At 40.4% G+C, this 20,449-nt stretch overlaps 1 protein-coding gene across 1 annotated transcript in view; it reads left to right on the top strand.

The window, feature by feature from the left end:
- The window catches only part of ARHGEF33 (Rho guanine nucleotide exchange factor 33), a 45,576-nt gene that overhangs the window by 9,527 nt on the left and 15,600 nt on the right, over nt 1–20,449 (top strand). The window contains exons 3-11 of the mRNA XM_066378446.1: nt 168–332; nt 1,441–1,562; nt 2,889–3,031; nt 6,058–6,117; nt 7,221–7,445; nt 10,792–10,921; nt 15,528–15,660; nt 17,662–17,745; nt 18,874–18,957. Coding sequence (XP_066234543.1) covers nt 168–332; nt 1,441–1,562; nt 2,889–3,031; nt 6,058–6,117; nt 7,221–7,445; nt 10,792–10,921; nt 15,528–15,660; nt 17,662–17,745; nt 18,874–18,957 — 1,146 coding nt within the window. The remainder of the gene's footprint in view (nt 1–167; nt 333–1,440; nt 1,563–2,888; nt 3,032–6,057; nt 6,118–7,220; nt 7,446–10,791; nt 10,922–15,527; nt 15,661–17,661; nt 17,746–18,873; nt 18,958–20,449) is intronic.

The raw sequence follows: 20,449 nt of genomic DNA, 5'->3' as shown, positions 1-20,449 counted from the left end.
TGATGAATGGGGCCAAGGTTGCCTAAGTTGTCACTTCAGTATCCCAGGAAATGAAATCTGTACATTTTCAAGAGCCTGGTTTCTCAAACAAATAAACATCAAAATGTCAATGGTACTATTTATAATTATTTATAGCAAATTGAATTCACTCTTCATGTATTATTTAGTTGCAGGCCCTGGCCTCTGAACTCAAGACTGGCTTCACAGAAGCAATGCAAGAACTGACTAGAATTCAACATGGAGAATATGCTTTGGAAGAGAAAGTTAAGAGCTGTAAATGTTCCATGGAAGAAAAGGTTACTGAGATGAAGAATTCATTAAACTATTTCAAGGTTGGCCCCTCTTCTATTTCCTTGGTTTCACATGTAGAAAATTTACCTTTCGTGCAGAAGTCCCGGGTTCAATTCCTGGCCAGGGCACACAGGAGAAGTGCCCATCTGCTTCTCCACTCCTCCCCCTCTCCTTCCTCTCTGTCTCTCTCTTCCCCTCCCGCAGCCAAGGCTCCACTGGAGCAAAGATGGTCGGGATGGCTCTATGGCCTCTGCCTCAGGTGCTAGAATGGCTCTGTTCGCAACAGAAAATTTACCTTTTGCCCTGACCAGAGAGCTTGGTTGGTTGGAGCGTCATACTGAAGCACAGAGGTTGCTGATTCAATCCCCAGTCAGGGCACATACAGGAAGAGACTGATGTTCCTGTCTCTTTCTCTCCATTCCTCTCTCTCTCTAAAAATCAATAAAATAAAATTTAAAATTAAAAAAAAGAAAGTTTAGGCCCTGGCCTGTTGGCTCAGTGGTAGAGCGTCGGCCTGGAGTGCAGAAGTCCTGGGTTCGATTCCCGGCCAGGGCACACAGGAGAAGCGTCCATCTGCTTCTCCACCCCTCCCCCTCTCCTTCCTCTCTGTCTCTCTCTTCCCCTCCCGCAGCCAAGGCTCCATTGGAGCAAAGATGACCCAGGCGCTGGGGATGGCTCCTTGGCCTCTGCCCCAGGCGCTGGAGTGGCTCTGGTCGCAATAGAGTGACGCCCGGAGGGGCAGAGCATCGCCCCCTGGTGGGCAGAGCGTCGCCCCCTGGTGGGCGTGCTGGGTGGATCCCGGTCGGGCGCATGCGGGAGTCTGTCTGACTGTCTCTCTCCGTTTCCAGCTTCAGAAAAATACAAAAAAAAAAAAAAAGTTTACTCTTTCACAAAACAGCCAAATATAAGAATATTCCCTCTAGCTCACTAATTATCATGGAGAAATAGCTATTTTATGCTTGTCTTTCTTGGATCTCTGTGTTAAAACTAGAAGTTACAATAGAAGTAAATTTTTCATCTCTCATTTATTGATTAATTATTCAATTCCATGAATATGTATTAAAAGCTTACTGTATACTACATATTATAGTTTATATTCCCTCCACCACCATATTTCAGATTAAATACATATTGATGCTTGTTTTTTAGGAAGAGCTGAGCAATGCCATGTCAATGATCCAGGCCATCACTTCCAAACAGGAAGAAATGCAACAGAAAATTGAACAGCTTCAACAGGAGAAACGAAGAGAGTCTCGAAAAGTGAAAGCCAAGTGAGTTTTTTTTTGTTTTGTTTTTTTTTTTTACAAAAACTGGCCAAAGGCAAATCCATAAGCAATGACTTGAACAGAGACACCAAGAACATTCCCCACTATCAGTATATAGCTAGCTGGTCATTGGGATGTGATAAAGGTTATATATAGAGCCATAAAAGTTGGTTAATACTAAAAATTAATGGTAACTATTAGATGGAAAATGTACTTAGTAGGCAATAAAATAAAAATGATATAAAATGGCATGTAGAATTTGATTTCAAATTCTATAAAAACCTGTAAAATTCTATAAAATTCTGTAAAAACCTGTAAAATAACAACTAGAAAGATACATTTTAAAATAATGATTGTTGTGTTAAGATGGGGGATCATGAGTGATTTTCCTTTTTTAATTAGTTTTCTAAAATTTTTCTAGTGCTACTATTATTTTATTTCAACCATGGCAAATAAATTTATGTTATACAATACCTCAACCAGGTTGACTCTAGTTAATAATACATAATCTTTAATACCATTAAATTTAAAATAGAAATATGGCCTGACCAGGTGGTGGCACAGTGAATAGAGTATCAATCTGGGGCACTGTAGACTCAGGTTTGAAACCTTGAGGTTGCCGGCTTGAGCTCCGGCTCATCTGGCTTGAGCACGGGGTTGTCGACTTGAGCGTGGGATTATAGACATGACCCCAGAGTCGCTGGCTTGAGCCCAAGGTCGCTTGCTGGCTTGAGCAAGGGATCACTTGCTCTGTTGGAACCCCTCAGTCAAGGCACATATGAGAAAGCAATCAATGAACAATTAAGGTGCTACAACTACGAGTTAAGGCTTCTCATCTCTCCCCCTTCCTGCCTGTCTGTCCCTATCTGTCCCTCTCTCTGTCTCTAAATAAGTAAGTAAATAAATAAATAAGTAAAATAAATAAAATAGAAATATGGCAGTAATACTGTGTGACCCTGGAGAACGGCTTTTTGTTTTCAGTTGAAGCCATGCTGCCTCTTGGTACCTTTGTTTTGCTTTATTAAATAAATGTTACTCATTCTAAGCAAATTGTCACCACTGAAAACTACATAAAGACCTTGATGACAGAGAAGCCAGTAACAGAAAAATAAGAATGTAGATATTACAATTAGAAGGTGGTTTACAGATACTTGAATTTTTTTCTTCGACTTTAGTGATGAATTAAGTTGCTAGTATTTGACCATTTTAAATTTACTGAAACAGCAATTTTACAGGGTTCAACCTAGTAATTCAGGAACTTTCCTGAGTTAGTCTGAACTGAATCTCTTCTTAACCCATCAGGTATTAAGACCTTTCGCCTCCCTTTCCTAGGAAAACTCAGAAAGAAGAACATGGCTCACAGGTGGGGTCTGCTCAAGCACAGGGAAGTCCTTTTCGTTCAATCAACATACCTGAGCCCGTTCTTCCAAACGAAGACTTGACAAACCTTTTGCCTTCTCAGGCCTATGAAAAAGGTACAGTTCATGAATCATACTGAGTCAGCCAAGCATATTTTCCCTCTTGATTCTGAGAGCTTAAGTAATAGTAAAAATGGGCCTAAGGCCTTCATCCTTTTTAGGAAAAAAAGGTGTATTGCTCAGAATTTTCTCTCTTGTATATGGAATTTAAAAGAATCCAGAGGATCTGAAAAACCAGGAGGATCTGCCTAATTTAAAAATATTTTTTCTTTTGGGAAAATACTAGGTGTTTTAAATTTCAAGTGGATTAGAAATTTGTTGCACAACCATAGGAAAAAAATGTTAAAAAATTACTCACACTAATAAATTGCTTTATTTCCTACGTTACTTTCTCAATCCTTGTCTCTCTGCATAGGCATTTTAAAAATAGCTATATTCTTAGCATGGACAAAATTGTGTTTCTGCTCTTTTTTTCAGCAAAGGTTTGACTGACATGAGAAAGTCAGAAGCCCTAATGGGCAGGCAGTGCTGTCAAGTCTGACTCTGTGTCCCTCTTTCTCTGGAAAACCAGAGATGGTGCTGTCTGTGGGCGGAAACAGTCACCAGTCATGTCCCTGATCTAAAAGATGTTAGAACAGATAATAGAAAATTGTACTTGGGCAGTACTGAAGAAACTGGCTTTCCAAGGGATGTCTGCAGACATCGGTTAGTGACTTGTGTTCAAGTCAGGAAAAGAAACAAAACAAAAAATGATTGCAATTCTTTGTATTCGCAACAGCTAGCAAAGCTCCTACAGGAGAATCAATGTAGATATTAACAATGTTTAGATGAATTTTCCCCTTTCTTTCTTTTTTTATTTTGGTTGTGTCTAGAAAGTCTCCAGAAGAGGCTCAGTGACTTCTCAACCATGTATAAAGTCCTCAAGGACAGGAGTGATGGTTTTTCTCCCTTATGGCTCAATAAATATATTCAATGACAATACATTTGTTCTGAATAACTGACTTTAAATATATAAATCAAATGGCTTTTTAAAATTAGTATTAACTTCAAATTACAGATTTTTTTTTTTTTTTTTTAGTTTTTTTAGTTTTTTACTCATGAAAGTAGTTATTTTAGAGACTGGCAGGCGCAGAGTGAGAAAACTCACTTGATCCATCTGGGATGTGGATTTATATATATTTTCTTTGCTCTATGTAATGGAGAACATGGCATAAAAGATGGTTTTGTGACCCTGGCCAGCTGGTTCAGTGGATAGAGTATTGGCTCGAAGTGCAGATGTTCAATCCCCAATCAGGGCACACATGAGAAGCAACCATCTGCTTCTCTTCTCCTCTTTTTCCCCCTTCTCTCTCTCTCGCCCTCCTGCAGCCAGTGGCTTGACTGGTTCAAGCATTGGCCCCAGGTGCTGAGGATAGTTCAGTCGATTTGAGCATCAGCCCTAGATGGGGGTTGCCGGGTAGATACCAGTCAGGACACATGAAGGAGTCTATCTTTCTTCCTCTCACTTAAAAAAAAAAAAGATGGTTTTGTTAGGGGAGATTTACAGAATGGTCAAAACAATGTCAGCTCTGGGGCAATAGAACATTTTTATGAGATAAATTACTAGAAATTATATTTGTAAAGTGTCCAGATGGATTTAAATTAGCTGTTTAGTGGCAGCTCCTCCTTCCTCCATTGCTATGTAGGTATGGCTTATATAACATAGTTTATTCTACTGAGTTGCTGCAAAAATTTGGGAATAATGGGCCATAATAAGACATTATGTATACTATTGGTAGTAGGTTACATTAAAACTTAAGGTCAGACTGACCTGTGGTGGCGCAGTGGATAAAGCGTCGACCTGGAAATGCTGAGGTTGCCGGTTGGAAACCCTGGGCTTGCCTGGTCAAGGCACATATGGGAGTTGATGCTTCCAGCTCCTCCCCCCTTCTCTCTCTCTGTCTCTCCTCTCTGTCTCTCCCTCTCCTCTCTAAAATGAATAATAAAAAAAAAACCAAAAAAAAAAAAAACTTAAGGTCAAAGGACTAAACTTTCAGAAAGGATAACTAACTCATTGTTAGTTATGACAGTGTTCCCAAATTTAGTAGCTTAAAATAGCAAACATTCATTATGTCACAGTTTCTCAGGAATATGTACATAGCTTAGCTAGGTGCCTCTGGCTCAAGGTCTCTCTTGAGGTTGCAGTCAAGATGTGGGCCATATCCAGCCATCCTTCCTTCTATCCATTTACCCATCCATTCATCCACTCCAGATACTGATTTAGGTGATGGGATACAGTAATGAACAAAACAACAAAAAGTCCTGCCCTCGTGGTACCTTTGTTCTGAAGGAAGCAGACAATGAACAAGATAAATAAAATATGTACTGTAATATGTTAGATAGTGAAAAGGAGAAAAGTAAAGAAACATAGGTATAATTTTATAGTGTGTGCCAGGTAAAGACCTTTAGGAAGTAAGAAAGTGAACTAAGATACCGAGGGAAAGAATGGGAACTGCCAGGACCAAGGTCCTGGTGGGAGCATAAATGACATGTTCAAGGAAAAGCAAGAAGCTAAAGCAGCATGAACAAGGGAGTTAACAGGAGATGTTGTGGGTTTTTTTTTAAAAAGGGGGGGACAGCAGGTGGGGAAGAGGGGCAAATGTTTTAGGGTCTTCTGATCGTTATAAGTCTTTGGCTTTTACACTGAAATGGGAAACCATCCAAGGCCTAAGCGAGAAATGACAGGGTTTGATTGATATTTAAACAGCACCATTCTGATTCCTCTCATCATTGCCCTCTTTTCTATCATAGTTAAATGATAATTTAGCTCTTACTGTGTGCCAAGTACCACTTTAAGCAGTTGAAAAATATTAACTGATTTAATTCTTACAGTAGTCTACGAGGTAAGTACCACTATTACACCTTTCTACAAACAGGAAAATAGCACTTGTCATGTGACTTTGTAATTTATTTTTTTTTAACTGCTCTGTCTTCTCCAGTAAACTATGAACTCTGTGAGTCTGTCCACAGTGCCTGACTCATAGAAGGTGCTCAGTACATGCTAGTAGAATGAATACTGATTGAAAACTTTCCTTTCTCTGCAGCCCAAGAGTCCAGATCCATGCATATAGGAGACAGTAATGTGAAGGGAATGGTGGGTCCCGGTAAGTGGCTCTTCTCTGAGTTCTCTTCTCTTCTAGCAATTCCACTCCCCCCCTTTTTTTTTTACCTTTTCTGCTTCTACTCCCTCAGTCTCAAACCAGGTATGAAAGAACTCAGGCAAGATAAAAAGCATGCTGGTTATCAGGATTCTAAGATGTGTGCCAGAGTAGGTCAGTGACTCAAAGACAGAGAAGGGGTGCAGAAATTTAAGACCAAACCAGTTTTAATTCTTTCGGGCTCCTTTCAATTACCAATGAATTAACATTTGCTGAGAACTCACAGGCGTATGTAGCATGACATGTTATGTGTGAACCACACATTTTATAGTTTACTTTAGTGATTTCCACTTTTTTAATCTCATGGCACACATAAACTAATTACTAAAATTCTGCAGCACACCAAAAGATATATATTTGCTGATCCAACAACAACAAAAAAAGGCAAATTTTGGTTCATTCATGCTGGGTAGCTACTGTTGTGTTGGCCGCTGTCATTCTTTTATGTGACACTCTAAGGGAAAAGAGGTCAGCGCCCCTGACTAAATAGTCAGGTGTTGCATGTTCTAAAGGTTCTGATTGTGCAGCAGTGTGCTACTTGCAGCACACCAGTTGGAAATACTGGTATACTTAATTAAAAAGTTATTTACTTAATAGACCATTCACCTGAATTTTATAAATTATTTTATCTTTCCTCCCTCACTACTTCCTTTCTACAACTTACTGTCATCAGGGCCAAGGACGACACGTTCCAAAAGATGACATCACCTTGGCACCTTCGTCCTTCTCTCTCTGTACTTTCCTCCCAGTAGCGCTACAGGCACTTGGCATGCTTGCCTGAAAGAAGCCATACATAAGGAGTCAGTCTATGCTACCACACATTAATTATTTTATAAATTCACTTTTTTTTTAAACTTATTTAGTAGAGACTATGTACAAAGAGTAGAAGATGTATAGACTGAAACACAGAGAGATGATCCTTTGCAACTGTGGAAACTTAATCCTTAGTTGATAGATTTCATCCCACATGGGAGCATAATAATTAAGAGTTAGTAACAAACGTAATTAAAAAAATTTTTTTTATCTTGATGGCAAGTGTTATTTTTCAGGAATGAACCCAACAACTCCAGAAGCAGAAGAAAACCTCAAGCCTTGCCTCCCGGCTGATATGCAGTCGAAGGGCCACCTGCCATCTGGTGTGTGGAGGCAGCCCAAGGACAGTAAAGAGTGGGCCGAGGAGTATGTCACGAAAGACCACCCAGATAAACTCAAGGAAGTTGGCCAGGGCAGACATAGCTCCTTGGAAAATGTTTTATGTGAAACCTCCTTAGCTGGTAAGTCACAAGGGGGAATGCAGGCTGAAATGTGAAAGAACACTGTGGACCTAAGGGCTAGAATCCTGACAATTTAGATTCAGTGGACATATGAGACCACCTAGTATCTGATTTCCTTTCCAGATGAACAAATTAAAGCCTTATAGAGGTGAAGAGACTCACCAGAAGCTACATGACCAGCTGGGACTATCTCTTTGATTCTGGGTATCCACAACATTTAGTAATATAGTGCTTTGGGGGACTGGGGGAACAGGCATAAGTTTGATACAGAAAGGGCAGAATTTTGTGAAGGGTACTATTTACTCAGTAATGTGGGATCTTCAACACATGAATTTTGTATCAGTAGTCTACTACCAAAATACCAAACATTGCAATGGGGTCTGTCCTCTCTATCCCATTACTTCAGCATCATTTCTTGAAAATACCTTTCTTTCCACATTAAATTATAAAGGAAAGTCAAGTGATCTTATATAGGTGGGTTGATTTTAAGCAATGCCACAGAAAAGTCTATCATTTACATTTTTTTTTTTTTTTTGACAAAAAGCACTTGCCCTAAAGATATCTGTCATTCTACTCCATTCTGGCCCGTCATGCCAATGCCATCCCAGGCTTCTTAGAAATTCCCTTTGTAAGTCTCCTATGTTAGATTCCTGTTTGTTTTAATTTTTGTGTGTCCTCAGTTTAGGCCTTGTTTGGATGAAATCCATCGTTCAGTAGCTTCCACATACTTTGTTTATAACTTAGCTGAATGTAAAATCATTTTCCCTCATCATTTTGAAGCAATTGTTCCATTGACTTATAACTTCTACTATTCCTGTTGGAAAGTAAAACACAATTCTAATCCCCAGCCCTTTGTATGTTACCTGATTTTTCTCTCTGGTAATTTTTAGGATCTTCTCTTTACCTTTGGTGTGCTAAACTTTCTCAGTGATGTTTTGTGCCTTACGATGATATGAAAGTCTTTTTCATTAATTATGGTGAGGACAGCAGACCCTTTCCTCTGAAGATAATGTCCTGGTATTTTTTTCTATGATTAATTTGATAATATCCTCTCACCTATTTTTGTTCTTTTCTATGGATCTATTTTTTTTTAAGTGAGAGGATGGGAGATAGAGAGACAGACTCCTATATACACCCGACCAGAATCTACCTGGTAACCCTTGTCTGGGGCCGATGGTTGAATCAACCAAACTATCCTCAGCACCTGTGCCAATGCTCAAACCAATCAAGCCACTGGCTGGGAGAAGGGAAGAGGAGAAGAAGGGGGTGAGGGAGAGGAGAGAAACAGAAGGTCACTTCTCATGTGTGCCCTGACTAGGGATCAAACCCAGGACATCTGCATGCTGGGCCAGTGCTCTATCCACTGAGCCAACTGGCCAAGGCTGGAACTTCTTGCCTCCCTGCTCTAACTGGATGTTTTTACTGGTTAGAAAAAAACTCACACATGATTATTAAAGTGAAAAAAAAAATGCCAAGCAGCTGTGGGTTTCATCTCACCTTGTCAACAAGACACAGACTCCTCCACCAGAAGCTCATAAGACTCAGGGTATCTGCAGTCCCCGGTGTGGACTTCTGAGCTGTTACGGCCAGGCCTGCTCTTGACTCACCTCAGATGCATTCCTCAGGCTGTCCAGCGTCATGTGTTTGCATGCCTCCTTTATACACCTGTTTGTTGTCCAAAGGCATTTTATTCTCTGGAACTTCTAATAAGTTGGTGTTGGATCTCCTCCTGCATTGATTTTTCTCCTATGCCATCTTTTTCACTTCTATTTGTCTTCAATATGTCTCTTTTTTACGTTTATTTTAGAGGGGGGAGGGGGAGAAGTGGTAAGCAGATTTCCTAAACTATCTTCTACTTTTATTTTTGAAAAATGCCAAAAAGTTTCTTCTTCTTTTTGGATTGTTCTCTTTTTTAAAAAGTAGCATCCTTAATTTTTAAATGACTAGAATATTTTCCTCATATTTCTTTGAGGGTATTAATTACAAGATTAAAAATTTTTTTCTTCATTTCAGCCTTGTTTTTGTTTAATTGAGGTATAATTGACATAAAAAGTTTCAGTTGTACAACATAATTTGATATTTGTATATATTGTAAAGTGATCACCACAGTTAAGTCTAGTTAACATCTGACACCATACATAGTTACACAATTCTTTTTTCTTGTGATGAGGACTTTGAAGATCTACTCTTTTAGCAACTTTCAAATATACAGTACATATTATTTACTGTGGTCGCAAACAACCTTTTGCACTGTGCAGAGCATTTACAAATCACGCACAATAGACAGGAAGCACTTGGACAAACTTATGTAGTGTTCAATACATCGTGCATGTGGAGCTCGGAAATCAAGCACCAGCTTGTACCGTGTTGTACTGTTATGCACAGTAAAATAAAACCTTATTCATTGCATGTTTCTGTTTCTGGCCGACTAGGTCAGCTATCCCCATGTGTAAAAAGGTTCAAGACTGCTGTTGTCCATGACATCTCCTACAGTGTTTCTTTATTCAGGTTCCCTTTCTCTTTAAAACCATGTGTGTATGTATTGTTTTCTTCTCTTTCTTTTATAGTGTCAGCTTGATTCAAGTGTCTAAGGATCCTTAGCTAATTATTTACTTTTAAGAGGCCAAAACCTGAAAATTCTGCATAGGCTAAGCCTGTCAATAAGTAAGCTTTATTATTGGCTAATCAGAAATCAAATTAACTTTTGATAGGTGCCCTTTTTATGTCAGTTTGTATAGATTTTTCCTTGGGCAGTTCAGTTTTTCAGAAGATCTCCTGTCTCCTGCCTGGAGAGTAGAGGTCTGGCTGCTGGTATTCTGGGACCTGCAGGGGAAGAGGCTGAGCAGAGTCTCACTGTTCAGTATACAAGCCTTCTCTGAGTCCCCTTGTTTTCATTTTAGCATTTCAACTCTGCCCTCTACCATGTCTGATGTCTTTAGCTCAGATACCAGAGACAAGTATACTTTAATTTTTCTCCCATGGAGTGGAAATGAGGAAGCTATCTGACACGGGGGTGGAGATCTGGAGGTCCGATTGTACACTACGTAGACTTGTCTCCTGGTTTCAGCATTGCCCTTTATTTGCACTTTCTGTTGTGTCTGGTGGCTCCAATCCTGAGGCCTTTCTGCTTCTCAGCAGATTCCCCATCTGCAGATGTAAACACCACGGTTTTGTGCCTTTTACTCTGCTGAATTAATTACTGTGCCTCCATTGTATTTTCCATCTTCCAAAAGCTTGCTGACATCTCTTTTTATTGCTTTCAAAATTTTTTATTGCCTTCTATTATTTCACAGGGTTTTGGGGAGGAGTGGTTAAAAACAATTCCCTTCTTGCTTTGGTTTTAAAGCCAGAAGACAGACTGTGGCTCTGGAACTTCTTGAATCAGAAAGAAAATATGTCATTAACATCTCTCTGATCCTGAAGATCAAGGCAACATTCCAGGGGTCAGATGGAAAGAGGAATCCCAAAGAGAGAAGGTATCCATGTATTCATTGCTTTTGCTTTTCAGATTTATTAAGATTTAAGGTAAGTATTTGTTTCCACCTTGGGAATTCTGGGACCTTGTAAGAGGTCCAGAAACAGTCTTTGAAAAGAGGATGGGCAGTGACAGAAGGTAACCTCTGGTTTTCTAAGCCTTTTCTGACGCCTCCATTTGTGCTTTAAATAGACCAGCTGAATGAAATACAGAACAGGGTGAGAGTATTCCTTTTTCCTATTGGAGCTTTCCCCATGAAAAGATAAAAAATAAATTTATTAACATTAACTACCTTTCCCATAACCAACTGTAAGCCTTTAGGATTTTCTACTCCTGCTGGAAAGTCACCTGGGGGTGAAAATATCACCCACCACAACTACAATCTGACACACAAACTTGAGGCTGTCACATCTTCTCAAACCTATAAAATAAAACTTCATGTTTTCCCTGGAAAAAAGTGTAGTGCTCAAGGGCCTCTCCAGCCTGTTTCAAGGCAGTCCTGCCCCTCACCCTCCCCAGAAGGGCTGGAAGCTGCAGGGGCACAGGCTGGCCGCAGAGAAGCCTGGGCGGCTCCTGTGGGCTGTTGCTCATTTGTTGGAGTATCACAGAAGCTGGTGTTCTTGGCTTCTTCTGGTCTGATTCACTCAGATAGAGTAACAACCTCAGGATCAAACAGTCTTGTCCAAACAGTTGTCAAGCTGAGCAAAGTCAGCTCCACAGGATTGCCAGGTAGCCGCATAAACTGAACCCCAGTACCACATCACCAGGAACTCAGTAAGCTGTATGCAGCAGATCACCACCAGGTGGCACAAGTTTAATTATCTAATTTGGTTACATCCTGCTGCTGAAGTTCAGGAGTATTGGGCCTAATACTGGACTGGCAAGGGCTAAGTTATTGATTTGAAACTATAACTGGATTTTCCTTGATTGCTTATAATTTATTTCCCTGGACTCTGGAAGTTGAAATAACTCTGAAGGCTTTAAAAAGAATACACTATTGCCTGACCGGTGGCAGCATAGTGGATAGAGTGTGGACCTGGAATACTGAGGTCCCAGGTTCAAAACACTGAGGTCACTGGCTTGAGCGCAGGCTCACCAGCTAGAGCAGGGGTCTCAAACTCGCGGCTCGTGGGCTGCATGCGGCCCGCCGAACAATTTTGTGCAGCCCGCAGACTAATCCACGAAGTTCAAAATATTTTGGATAAAATTAAGTAAGCCTAGGGGCCTACTTGTATTTTTCATTTCTCTAGCATCCTAGCTAGATATTAGCTTAGTTAACAGCAGTTGTGATGCGAACTACAGTTTTTGGTCATTTTGTGACACTGAGTAAACTGCATGTACGATTGTGCTTGTTGTACTGATTTTTTTTTTGTTTTCAACTGCAGTGAGAAAAGTGTTGCGTATCAGTTGCCTTTTGTAGACCTAGTGCGGCCTGCCGAATGGCTATGATCTTGCTCTGCGGCCCACATGCTGAGTTGAGTTTGAGACCCTTGAGCTAGAGCATGGGATTTCTGGCTTGAGCATGGGATCATCAACGTGATCCCATGGTATCTGGCTTGAGCCCAAAGGTCACTGGCTTGAAGCCCAAGGCTGCTGGCTTGAGCAAGGGGTCACTGGCTTGGCTGGAGCCCCCAGTCAAGGAACATATGAGAAGCAATCAATGAACAATTAAAGTGCCACAAATACAAGTTGATGCTTCTGATTTCTTTCTCTCTCTCTCAAAAATAAAAATACATTTAACTACTAATGTTGCCATAATTTCACTCCTAGTAAGGAATAGAAATGAAGTTGAGTACTTAATACTTTCATCTTCACAAAAAAGCTGCTCCCAGGAGTCAGGTCTGGATGTAGCTGAAACGCGCAATAGGTTAAGTATGTCTATACTTCTCGCCTCCTTTCTTCCCCATTCTCCGTCTCCTGCCTCATCTCCTCCACACTCCCTGATTTCAAATAATATTTAAAAACTTTTTTTTTTTTTTTGAAGCTGGAAACGGGGAGAGACAGACTCCCGCATGCTCCCGACAGCAATCCACCCTGCACGCCCACCAGGGGCGACGCTCTGCCCACCAGGGGGCGATGCTCTGCCTCGACCAGAGCCACTCTAGCGCCTGGGGCAGCGGCCAAGGAGCCATCCCCAGCGCCCGGGCCATCTTTGCTCCAATGGAGCCTTGGCTGCGGGAGGGGAAGAGAGAGACAGAGAGGAAGGGGGGGGGGTGGAGAAGCAAATGGGCGCTTCTCCTATGTGCCCTGGCCGGGAATCGAACCCCGGTCCCCCGCACACCAGGCCGATGCTCTACTGCTGAGCCAACCGGCCAGGGCCTATTTAAAAACTTCTTAAAGCCTGTTTTCAATATTTGGTACAGAACCCACTGTAGATCATTGTTCTTCATGTAACTTACATGTTTCCATGATATTTGATGGGAGCATTTGCCTTCTCTGACCCCACTCTGAAATCTCAAACAATTACTCCACTGACAGTTCATGAGGTATCCTGGACTCCAACTAAGTTACCAGCTCTCCAACTCTGCAAGTCACAGTGTAGCAGAAGGAGGGAGGGAGAAAAGGAGGGAGGAAGAGCAGGAGAGAAGAGACAAAGGAGAGAAGAGGCAGAGGTGAGGTAGAGCAGAAGTGAGTCCAGGCAAGGCCAGGAGAGAAAAAGGAAAAAGACAGTCTGATCCTAGACATATTACGTAACCTACATAGACAACCTATCTCAGATCTCACCATGGTGCCCTAATGTCTTTCAGTGTCACACCAGGAATAGTATCCAAAGTCATTGATAGCCTGTGGGTGGGGAGAAATCTTTCACACCTAGCACTTTTGCTGGTGCAGTGTTGCATCCTTTCAGTTCAATCAATTGTGCTTTCTTCCATCACCTTTATGGTCTTCTCCCAGTCCAAGTGTCCCCTGGCTACCCCTCCGAACTCTCTCTGATCTGGACAGGAATTGCATATATCTCCCAAGTCCACTGCACCTGCCATTACAGCTCTGATCAGGAGGCCTCTCCTCTTGTGGCCTCACATATGTGGACACTGGTGGCACAGGAGGTGGAGGGGTGGCAGACAGAAGTGAAAGGAATCTTTGTATCACAGGGGACTGGGTACCCTATTCTGATGTTGTAGGTCTTCTCTCAGCTATAGTCACAGGGGAGTCTTTGCTTTAGGTGGAGATGGGTTGAAAAAACTTCCTCTTAACCTGGTGTCCTTGCTACTGTTCTCAATGGTTTTTCTCAGGGTTGGCAAAACATCCACTATTTAGTTGTCTACTAATTCACTTTCACCAGACCCTAAGGAAATAGCCGAGTAAGTCCAGCACTCAGTGACAAGCAGGCTTCACTTTCATCTTTGTTAAACTTGAGGTCTTGAAAGCAGAAGGAGGTCTATATTTTAAATTTCTCTAAGTCACTAAATTAGGAATCAAATCTTTGCTCTATCTCAGCAAAACTTCATTTCCTTCTGCTCCTTCTTTCCTTATTCCTATAGGACTCTGATCACCCCATCCTTCGCCATCCAATCTGCTTCTTCCTTCTTTTCTCTCTCTTCTCCACCCTATCCTTCTCTGACACCTCTCGTCCTCCCTTCATTTTTTTTTCTGGAAAAAACAAGATGCACTGAGAGATGGGTTAGAGGGGATATGAGATATGTGAAGCTCCAGGGAGTAGCAGTCCAGGACTGGTCTGTAGCCTCCACAACCAAGACTCTGTCCTTTCCCTGTACTCCTCTTAAAAGCCAAGGGAAAGGGAAAAAGGAACACTTCCATACCCCCTTGCCATGAGCTTATAGTTGCTAGCTTCAAACAAAATTTTCCACTTAGGTGAGTAGCAATCTCCTACCCAGTAGCCAAGAATGACCAATGAAAACTTAGTGTTGTCACTCACAATAGGGAGACTATTTTGCACATCAGGTGAGAATAATTTTAAAACACTGAAAAAGATTTCCCATAGATTTCCACTGCCACATAAATAAGAATGAACCAGTTTGGCTTTACAAAAGCCATTCAAGTGATGTGCTCTTTATGAGGTCAACACACAACAGTATAGGAGCCAACAGTAGAGGGGTTTTTTTATATCCTGAGGATATCTGCTGTCACGTCTATAATAACATTTATTTATTTATTTATTTATTTATTTATTTATTTATTTATTTAAGCAAGAGAGACAGACAGGAAGGAAAGATAAGAAGCATCAATTCTTCATTGCAGCATCTTACTTGTTCATTAATTGTTTTCTCATATGTGTCTTGAATGGGGGCTCCAGCAGAGCTGACTTGCTCAGGCCAGCAACCCTGGGCTCAAACCAGAGACCTTGGGCTTCAACCAGTGACCATTGGGCTCAAGCCAGCAATCATGGGGTCATGTTTATGATCCCGCGCTCAAGCTGGTGACCTTAGGGCTCCAAACCTGGGTCCTCAACATCCCAGGCTGATGCTCTATCCACTGCGCCACTGCCTGGTTAGGCACAAACTTTTATTTTTTTTAGTCCGAAATGCAGACCTGTGACTCAGAATATTTTGAGTAACTGGGAAAATGGGACCTGCTGCATATATTCTTGTAGGGTCTCATCTTTTCTACACCTGGTTTGTGTGATCCTACCTCTATTCTGTTTCAAGCCTCTTCCCTGGCTCTTTACGGTACATTGTCCAGCAGCACTTGGATTTACTTCATGCTCTGCAGGAAAGGGTCCTGAAGTGGCCACGCCAAGGTGTCCTTGGAGATTTATTCCTTAAATTAACAAATGATGAGGTAAGTTTTAAAAAATTTCTTTATAAAGTTCTGTGTTTCCCTCCTCTACTTCTCTTAATAGAGAATCTACAGTTAGTGAATTTCAGAGGTAGAGGAACTGCTGAGATTCAGTCTAACCTCCTCATTCTACAGATAATGAAATAAAGTTCAGAGAAATTAAGACTTTGCTGAAATCACCCAGCTAGCTAGATAGCTGTAGAACTGTGACTACAACCCAAGTTTTCTAATTTTCAGTTCATCACTTTCCATTGTACCATAGCTGCTGCCATTGAACATGTACATATACGTGTGTGTATGTATATGTGTATTCGTGCATAAATATATGTATGCACATACATATCCATACATACATATAAAATAAATATATGCAAGTTTATATATATGTATGTACTTTCACTTACAATTTCATTCCTTAGAGATTTTTTAAAATGTGATGGGCAGCTATTTATCTTGAATGTTTTTGGTTTTAACTTCCTTGGAGAGGGTGCTAACTTTCAAAATCTCTATGTGGCCTGACCTGTGATGGTGCAGTGGATAAAGCGTCGACCTGGAAATGCTGAGGTCGCCGGATCGAAACCCTGGGCTTGCCTGGTCAAGGCACATATGGGAGTTGATGCTTCCAGCTCCTTCCCCCTTCTCTCTCTCTGTGTCTCTTTCTCTCTCCTCTTGAAAAATGAATAAATAAAATAAAATTTAAATTAAAAAAAATCTCTATGTGGTTCTACAAGTTAAATATGATTCAGGCCAGAAGGTGCAAGCTCAAATGTCTAGAGTCAGAGAGTGATATAAATGAATAGAAGTAGGTTGAACTTAATACAACATGAACTGTTGGGAAGTGAGTTTAAGTGGAGCACATATGCTTTTCTACAAGGAATAGCTATTCAGCTTATCCAATTATTATGCAGGAAAAAAAGACAAGAGTTACCTTATCCGATATTTTAAGAAGAGCTGGAAGTCCAGAATTTTGTGTGAGATTTTCTGATCTTAAAAAAAGCATGTGGGATAATTAAAATTGGTCTGCAAGCCAGATTTTGCCTGCAATTAAATCTGTATACCAAGGATTCTCAACTGTGGATAATAATACAAAGTTTACAAACTGTCTAGTTGTCTAGATTAGAGTAGATCCCTCCCATATCACTTTTACACATTGTATTCACTATGCTTTCTTGGGCTGAGAATAGTTATTTCTGTGGGAATATAGTTTTGGAAGCTAAGAATTGTTTTCCTGAAGGCATATTGCATAGACCAGTGGTTCTCAACCTTTCTAATGCCGTGACCCCGCAATACAGTTCCTCATGTTGCGGTGACCCCAAACCAAAAAATAATTTTGGTGGCTACTTCATAACTGTAATTTTGCTACAGTTATGATTCGGAATGTAAATACCTGATATGCATTATGTATTTTCCGATGGCTTTAGGCGACCCCGCTGGGGTCGCGACCCACAGGTTGAGAACCGCTGGCATAGATGAACATGTGATTAGTAGAAAAATTTGAGAACCACTGGTCTAGACACTATGAAATGGCCTGGAAAAAGTTCCTCATTTAGATGTAAATGATTGAAATTACAAGTAATTTTAAAACAAAATATCTGAAACATGTACTTTTATTGACCAATGTCACCCCATTAAATTTTCTAAATAAAATTTGAAATAAAAAAACCAAAAAAACAAAATATGCACTTTTACCATTAAATAACTTAAAAATATGTTTCTAACTTACATAATTCCTCTCCTCTGCCTTGGTTATCATTTCACTTTCTCTCATTAAAGCAGAGCTGTTGAATCTTCAGTCTGGGTTCCCAAAGCCATGGGGATATGTTCCTTAAAACCAAAAATATTTTTAAAAAGATGAATAAAAAATATATATTAATGAACATGTTAAATGAATAAGATAATCTCTGCAAGTTCTTCTTCTTTATATATATGACTTTACAAAGAATATTAGCTGTCATCATTCCAGCTTCCAGGTTCTTACCATGTATTTTTGTATTTGCTTTTAAGAATAATTTCTTGGATTATTATGTTGCCTACCTGAGGGACCTGCCTGAATGCATTTCTTTGGTTCATGTTGTTGTTCTGAAGGAGGTAAGTTCACTCTGTCTGTGCACTGCCCTTTGGTAACCTGAGTGCTACATGATGTTGCTCATCCACCCAGTAAATATAGCACATACACTCTGAGCTCGTCATTCAGGCTGGGGAAAGGCTTGAACAGAGTCACTTCTTCCTGGAGTTAAAGAAGCCCCATCAAGGATCAGTGCCCTTGCTTTGGTCCTTGCTCTGCCTTATTGACCCTCTGCTCCATTCCACTGGAAGTTAGGCAAAGTAAACAGGTTTTCTAAACAGAGGCCTTCAGGCTGCACCCTACATGCTGTATAAAGGTTTTTTATTTTTTAGGCTCAGACAATATGAATCTTAATATTTAACTTATATAATCTGAGTATTAAACTCAAGTCATCCTGTGTCTGTCAGTTTATAAAATTGTAAAGTGATTCTAGTCATGTAGCTTTAAGAATTCCTAATGCAGTGTTATATTAGGTGCTCAACAAGCACATATAAATACATAACAATTCAGTTATTTTAGGTTAATAGGAAGAAACCATATCAGAAGCCCAAAAGTTTTAATCTAGTTTCACAAGAGGTGAGGTTCTCATTAATTTTCTATACCACACCGCTACTCTCAACTCAGTATAATGCTTACCACATGTTAGTATTCAGAAAATATTTGAGAAAGGGAAAGGAAGGGAAAGAAAGGGAAGGGACATGGAGAAAGCCCAACATGTTTCCTGCTGCCAGGCTAGTCGGACAGTTTCTATTCATATTTCTTTACTGACTCTCATGCTCCAGGCCATCCTTAGTGGCTATTAGCAAACCACTGTGATAATTACTTATTGAATTCATTCAATTTAAATAGAATTTATTGAGCGCTCACTTCTGTATAGCATTGTGTTAATATCTGGGGATGGGATAAAGGGCATAGTTCCTAAAATTGGGTGGATTTAAAAGAAGTATTTCATATGCTCCCTGCTAGAGAAGAGTTGTATCCTTGAGCATGTCCTTGAACAAGTGGCCTAGCCAATGAGAGATCAATGCTTCAGGACACTCTAGAAAATGTTCTGGGAGTCAACTTTTTCTACTCTGGTGGGACTGACACAAGGGTTCTGCAGCCAGAGCTGGAGGGACACTGAAGAGTGATTCTACCTTTCTTTCATTCAGGGTGATGAAGAGATTAAATCTGACATCTATACACTGTTTTTTCACATAGTCCAGCGCATCCCTGAATATCTGATACATCTGCAGGTAGGCCTGGCTGGGCAAGCCTCCAAAGGGATTTTCAGGCTGAACTATTGATTTTGGCTTCTGAGAAATTCTGTAAGGAATTGGGAAGGAATAATTAATATTCTAAGAAGTATTTAAATACCTTATTGTTATGATTTCCCCATCCCCATCTTGTGGTATGAGCTAAAATTTCAATCTCTAAAAATGTTTGGCTCGTGATGCCTGCCTTTGATGTTCTGTCTTATTTACCAGCCATCTCCACTTCTACTGATTCAGGATATTTCTACAGCAGTGCCTGCTAGACTCTGAGTACCTATTCAGAACCTTCCACCTTGGTTCTACAGCCATCTAGATGTATCTCCTAACCCCCTTTCCTACCCCTGCACCCCGGTGTCTAAGAACTGTGTAATCTGCCCACTTAACTGCTATCCTGACTACTTTCTTTTGGCTTGAGCCCAAGGGTTTACCATATATTGCTTCTGTCTTCTGTCACAGAAGAAACATGAAGAAACTGATGAGCTGACATCTTCACACCATTTTCCCACAGGGCTTGTCCACCTTGAAGGAAGTAGAGTTGAGAGAGTGCTAGTAAGCCCCTCTTTTTCCCACCACCCACCTGTCCTGGTTTATTTGCTGAGTAATCTTTCTAAGTAATTCAGTGAAAGCATTGTAGAAATGCTTGGGATTTCTCTCAGGTAGAAGTAGCCCAGTATCAATATCAAAAAGACTTCCCATTGTATGTGGCTTTGATCTTAAAATCATTTTCTCACAATAACTATTTTATTTAATCCTTTCAACAATCCTATGAAACAGATATCATTATTACCACTTTTTAATATAAGAAAATAGAGAGCCAAAGAAATTAAGTAACCTGCCCAAGTTAACACACTTAATAGGTGAAAACATTTAGGACTAAAACCCAGATCTTGCAAACAGTATGGTAAATAAGAGCCCTGGTTCTATTGGTTGACTTTAGTTCTTGGTTCTGCTACTAACTAGATGTTAGACCTAATGAAAATAAGTTACCTTCGCCATATACCTTAATTTCCTTGTTAAATGGAATAATAGTACCCATCTAATGAGGCTGTGATAAAAATTAAATGAGAATATGTATGTTAAGGGCTTAGCACTTGGTAATAGAAGTATTCAATAAATGCTAGCTTTCCAAAACCCAATTTGCATATACGTTCCACTATAGCACAGTAGCAGGTAGTATAGGGACCACCATGCCAGGCTTGATCATACACTTTCCCCTTCCTCCAGATTGCCCTGATGTGCAACATCTTCACCATTGGTCTGACTCATATGGGTCGTATAAGTATTGCTTATCAAAAGTAATTGTTAAAACGGCTCCCGTTACCTCAGATCTAATTAATAGATCCTTCCAATTTTTCAGATGGAATTATCTTATGTTCACATCCAACTCAAACAGAAGCAACAGTGACTATTAGTTCCCTTGGTGTGATGGACAAAGAAAACAGCAAGTTTGACTTTTAAGCTTTTAATTAGATTT

The sequence above is a fragment of the Saccopteryx leptura genome, chromosome 3, assembly GCF_036850995.1.
Source record: "Saccopteryx leptura isolate mSacLep1 chromosome 3, mSacLep1_pri_phased_curated, whole genome shotgun sequence".
NCBI classification, from domain to species: Eukaryota; Metazoa; Chordata; class Mammalia; order Chiroptera; family Emballonuridae; genus Saccopteryx; species Saccopteryx leptura.
Note: the sequence above shows the minus strand (reverse complement) of the source record. Positions and strands in the feature narration are given on the sequence as shown.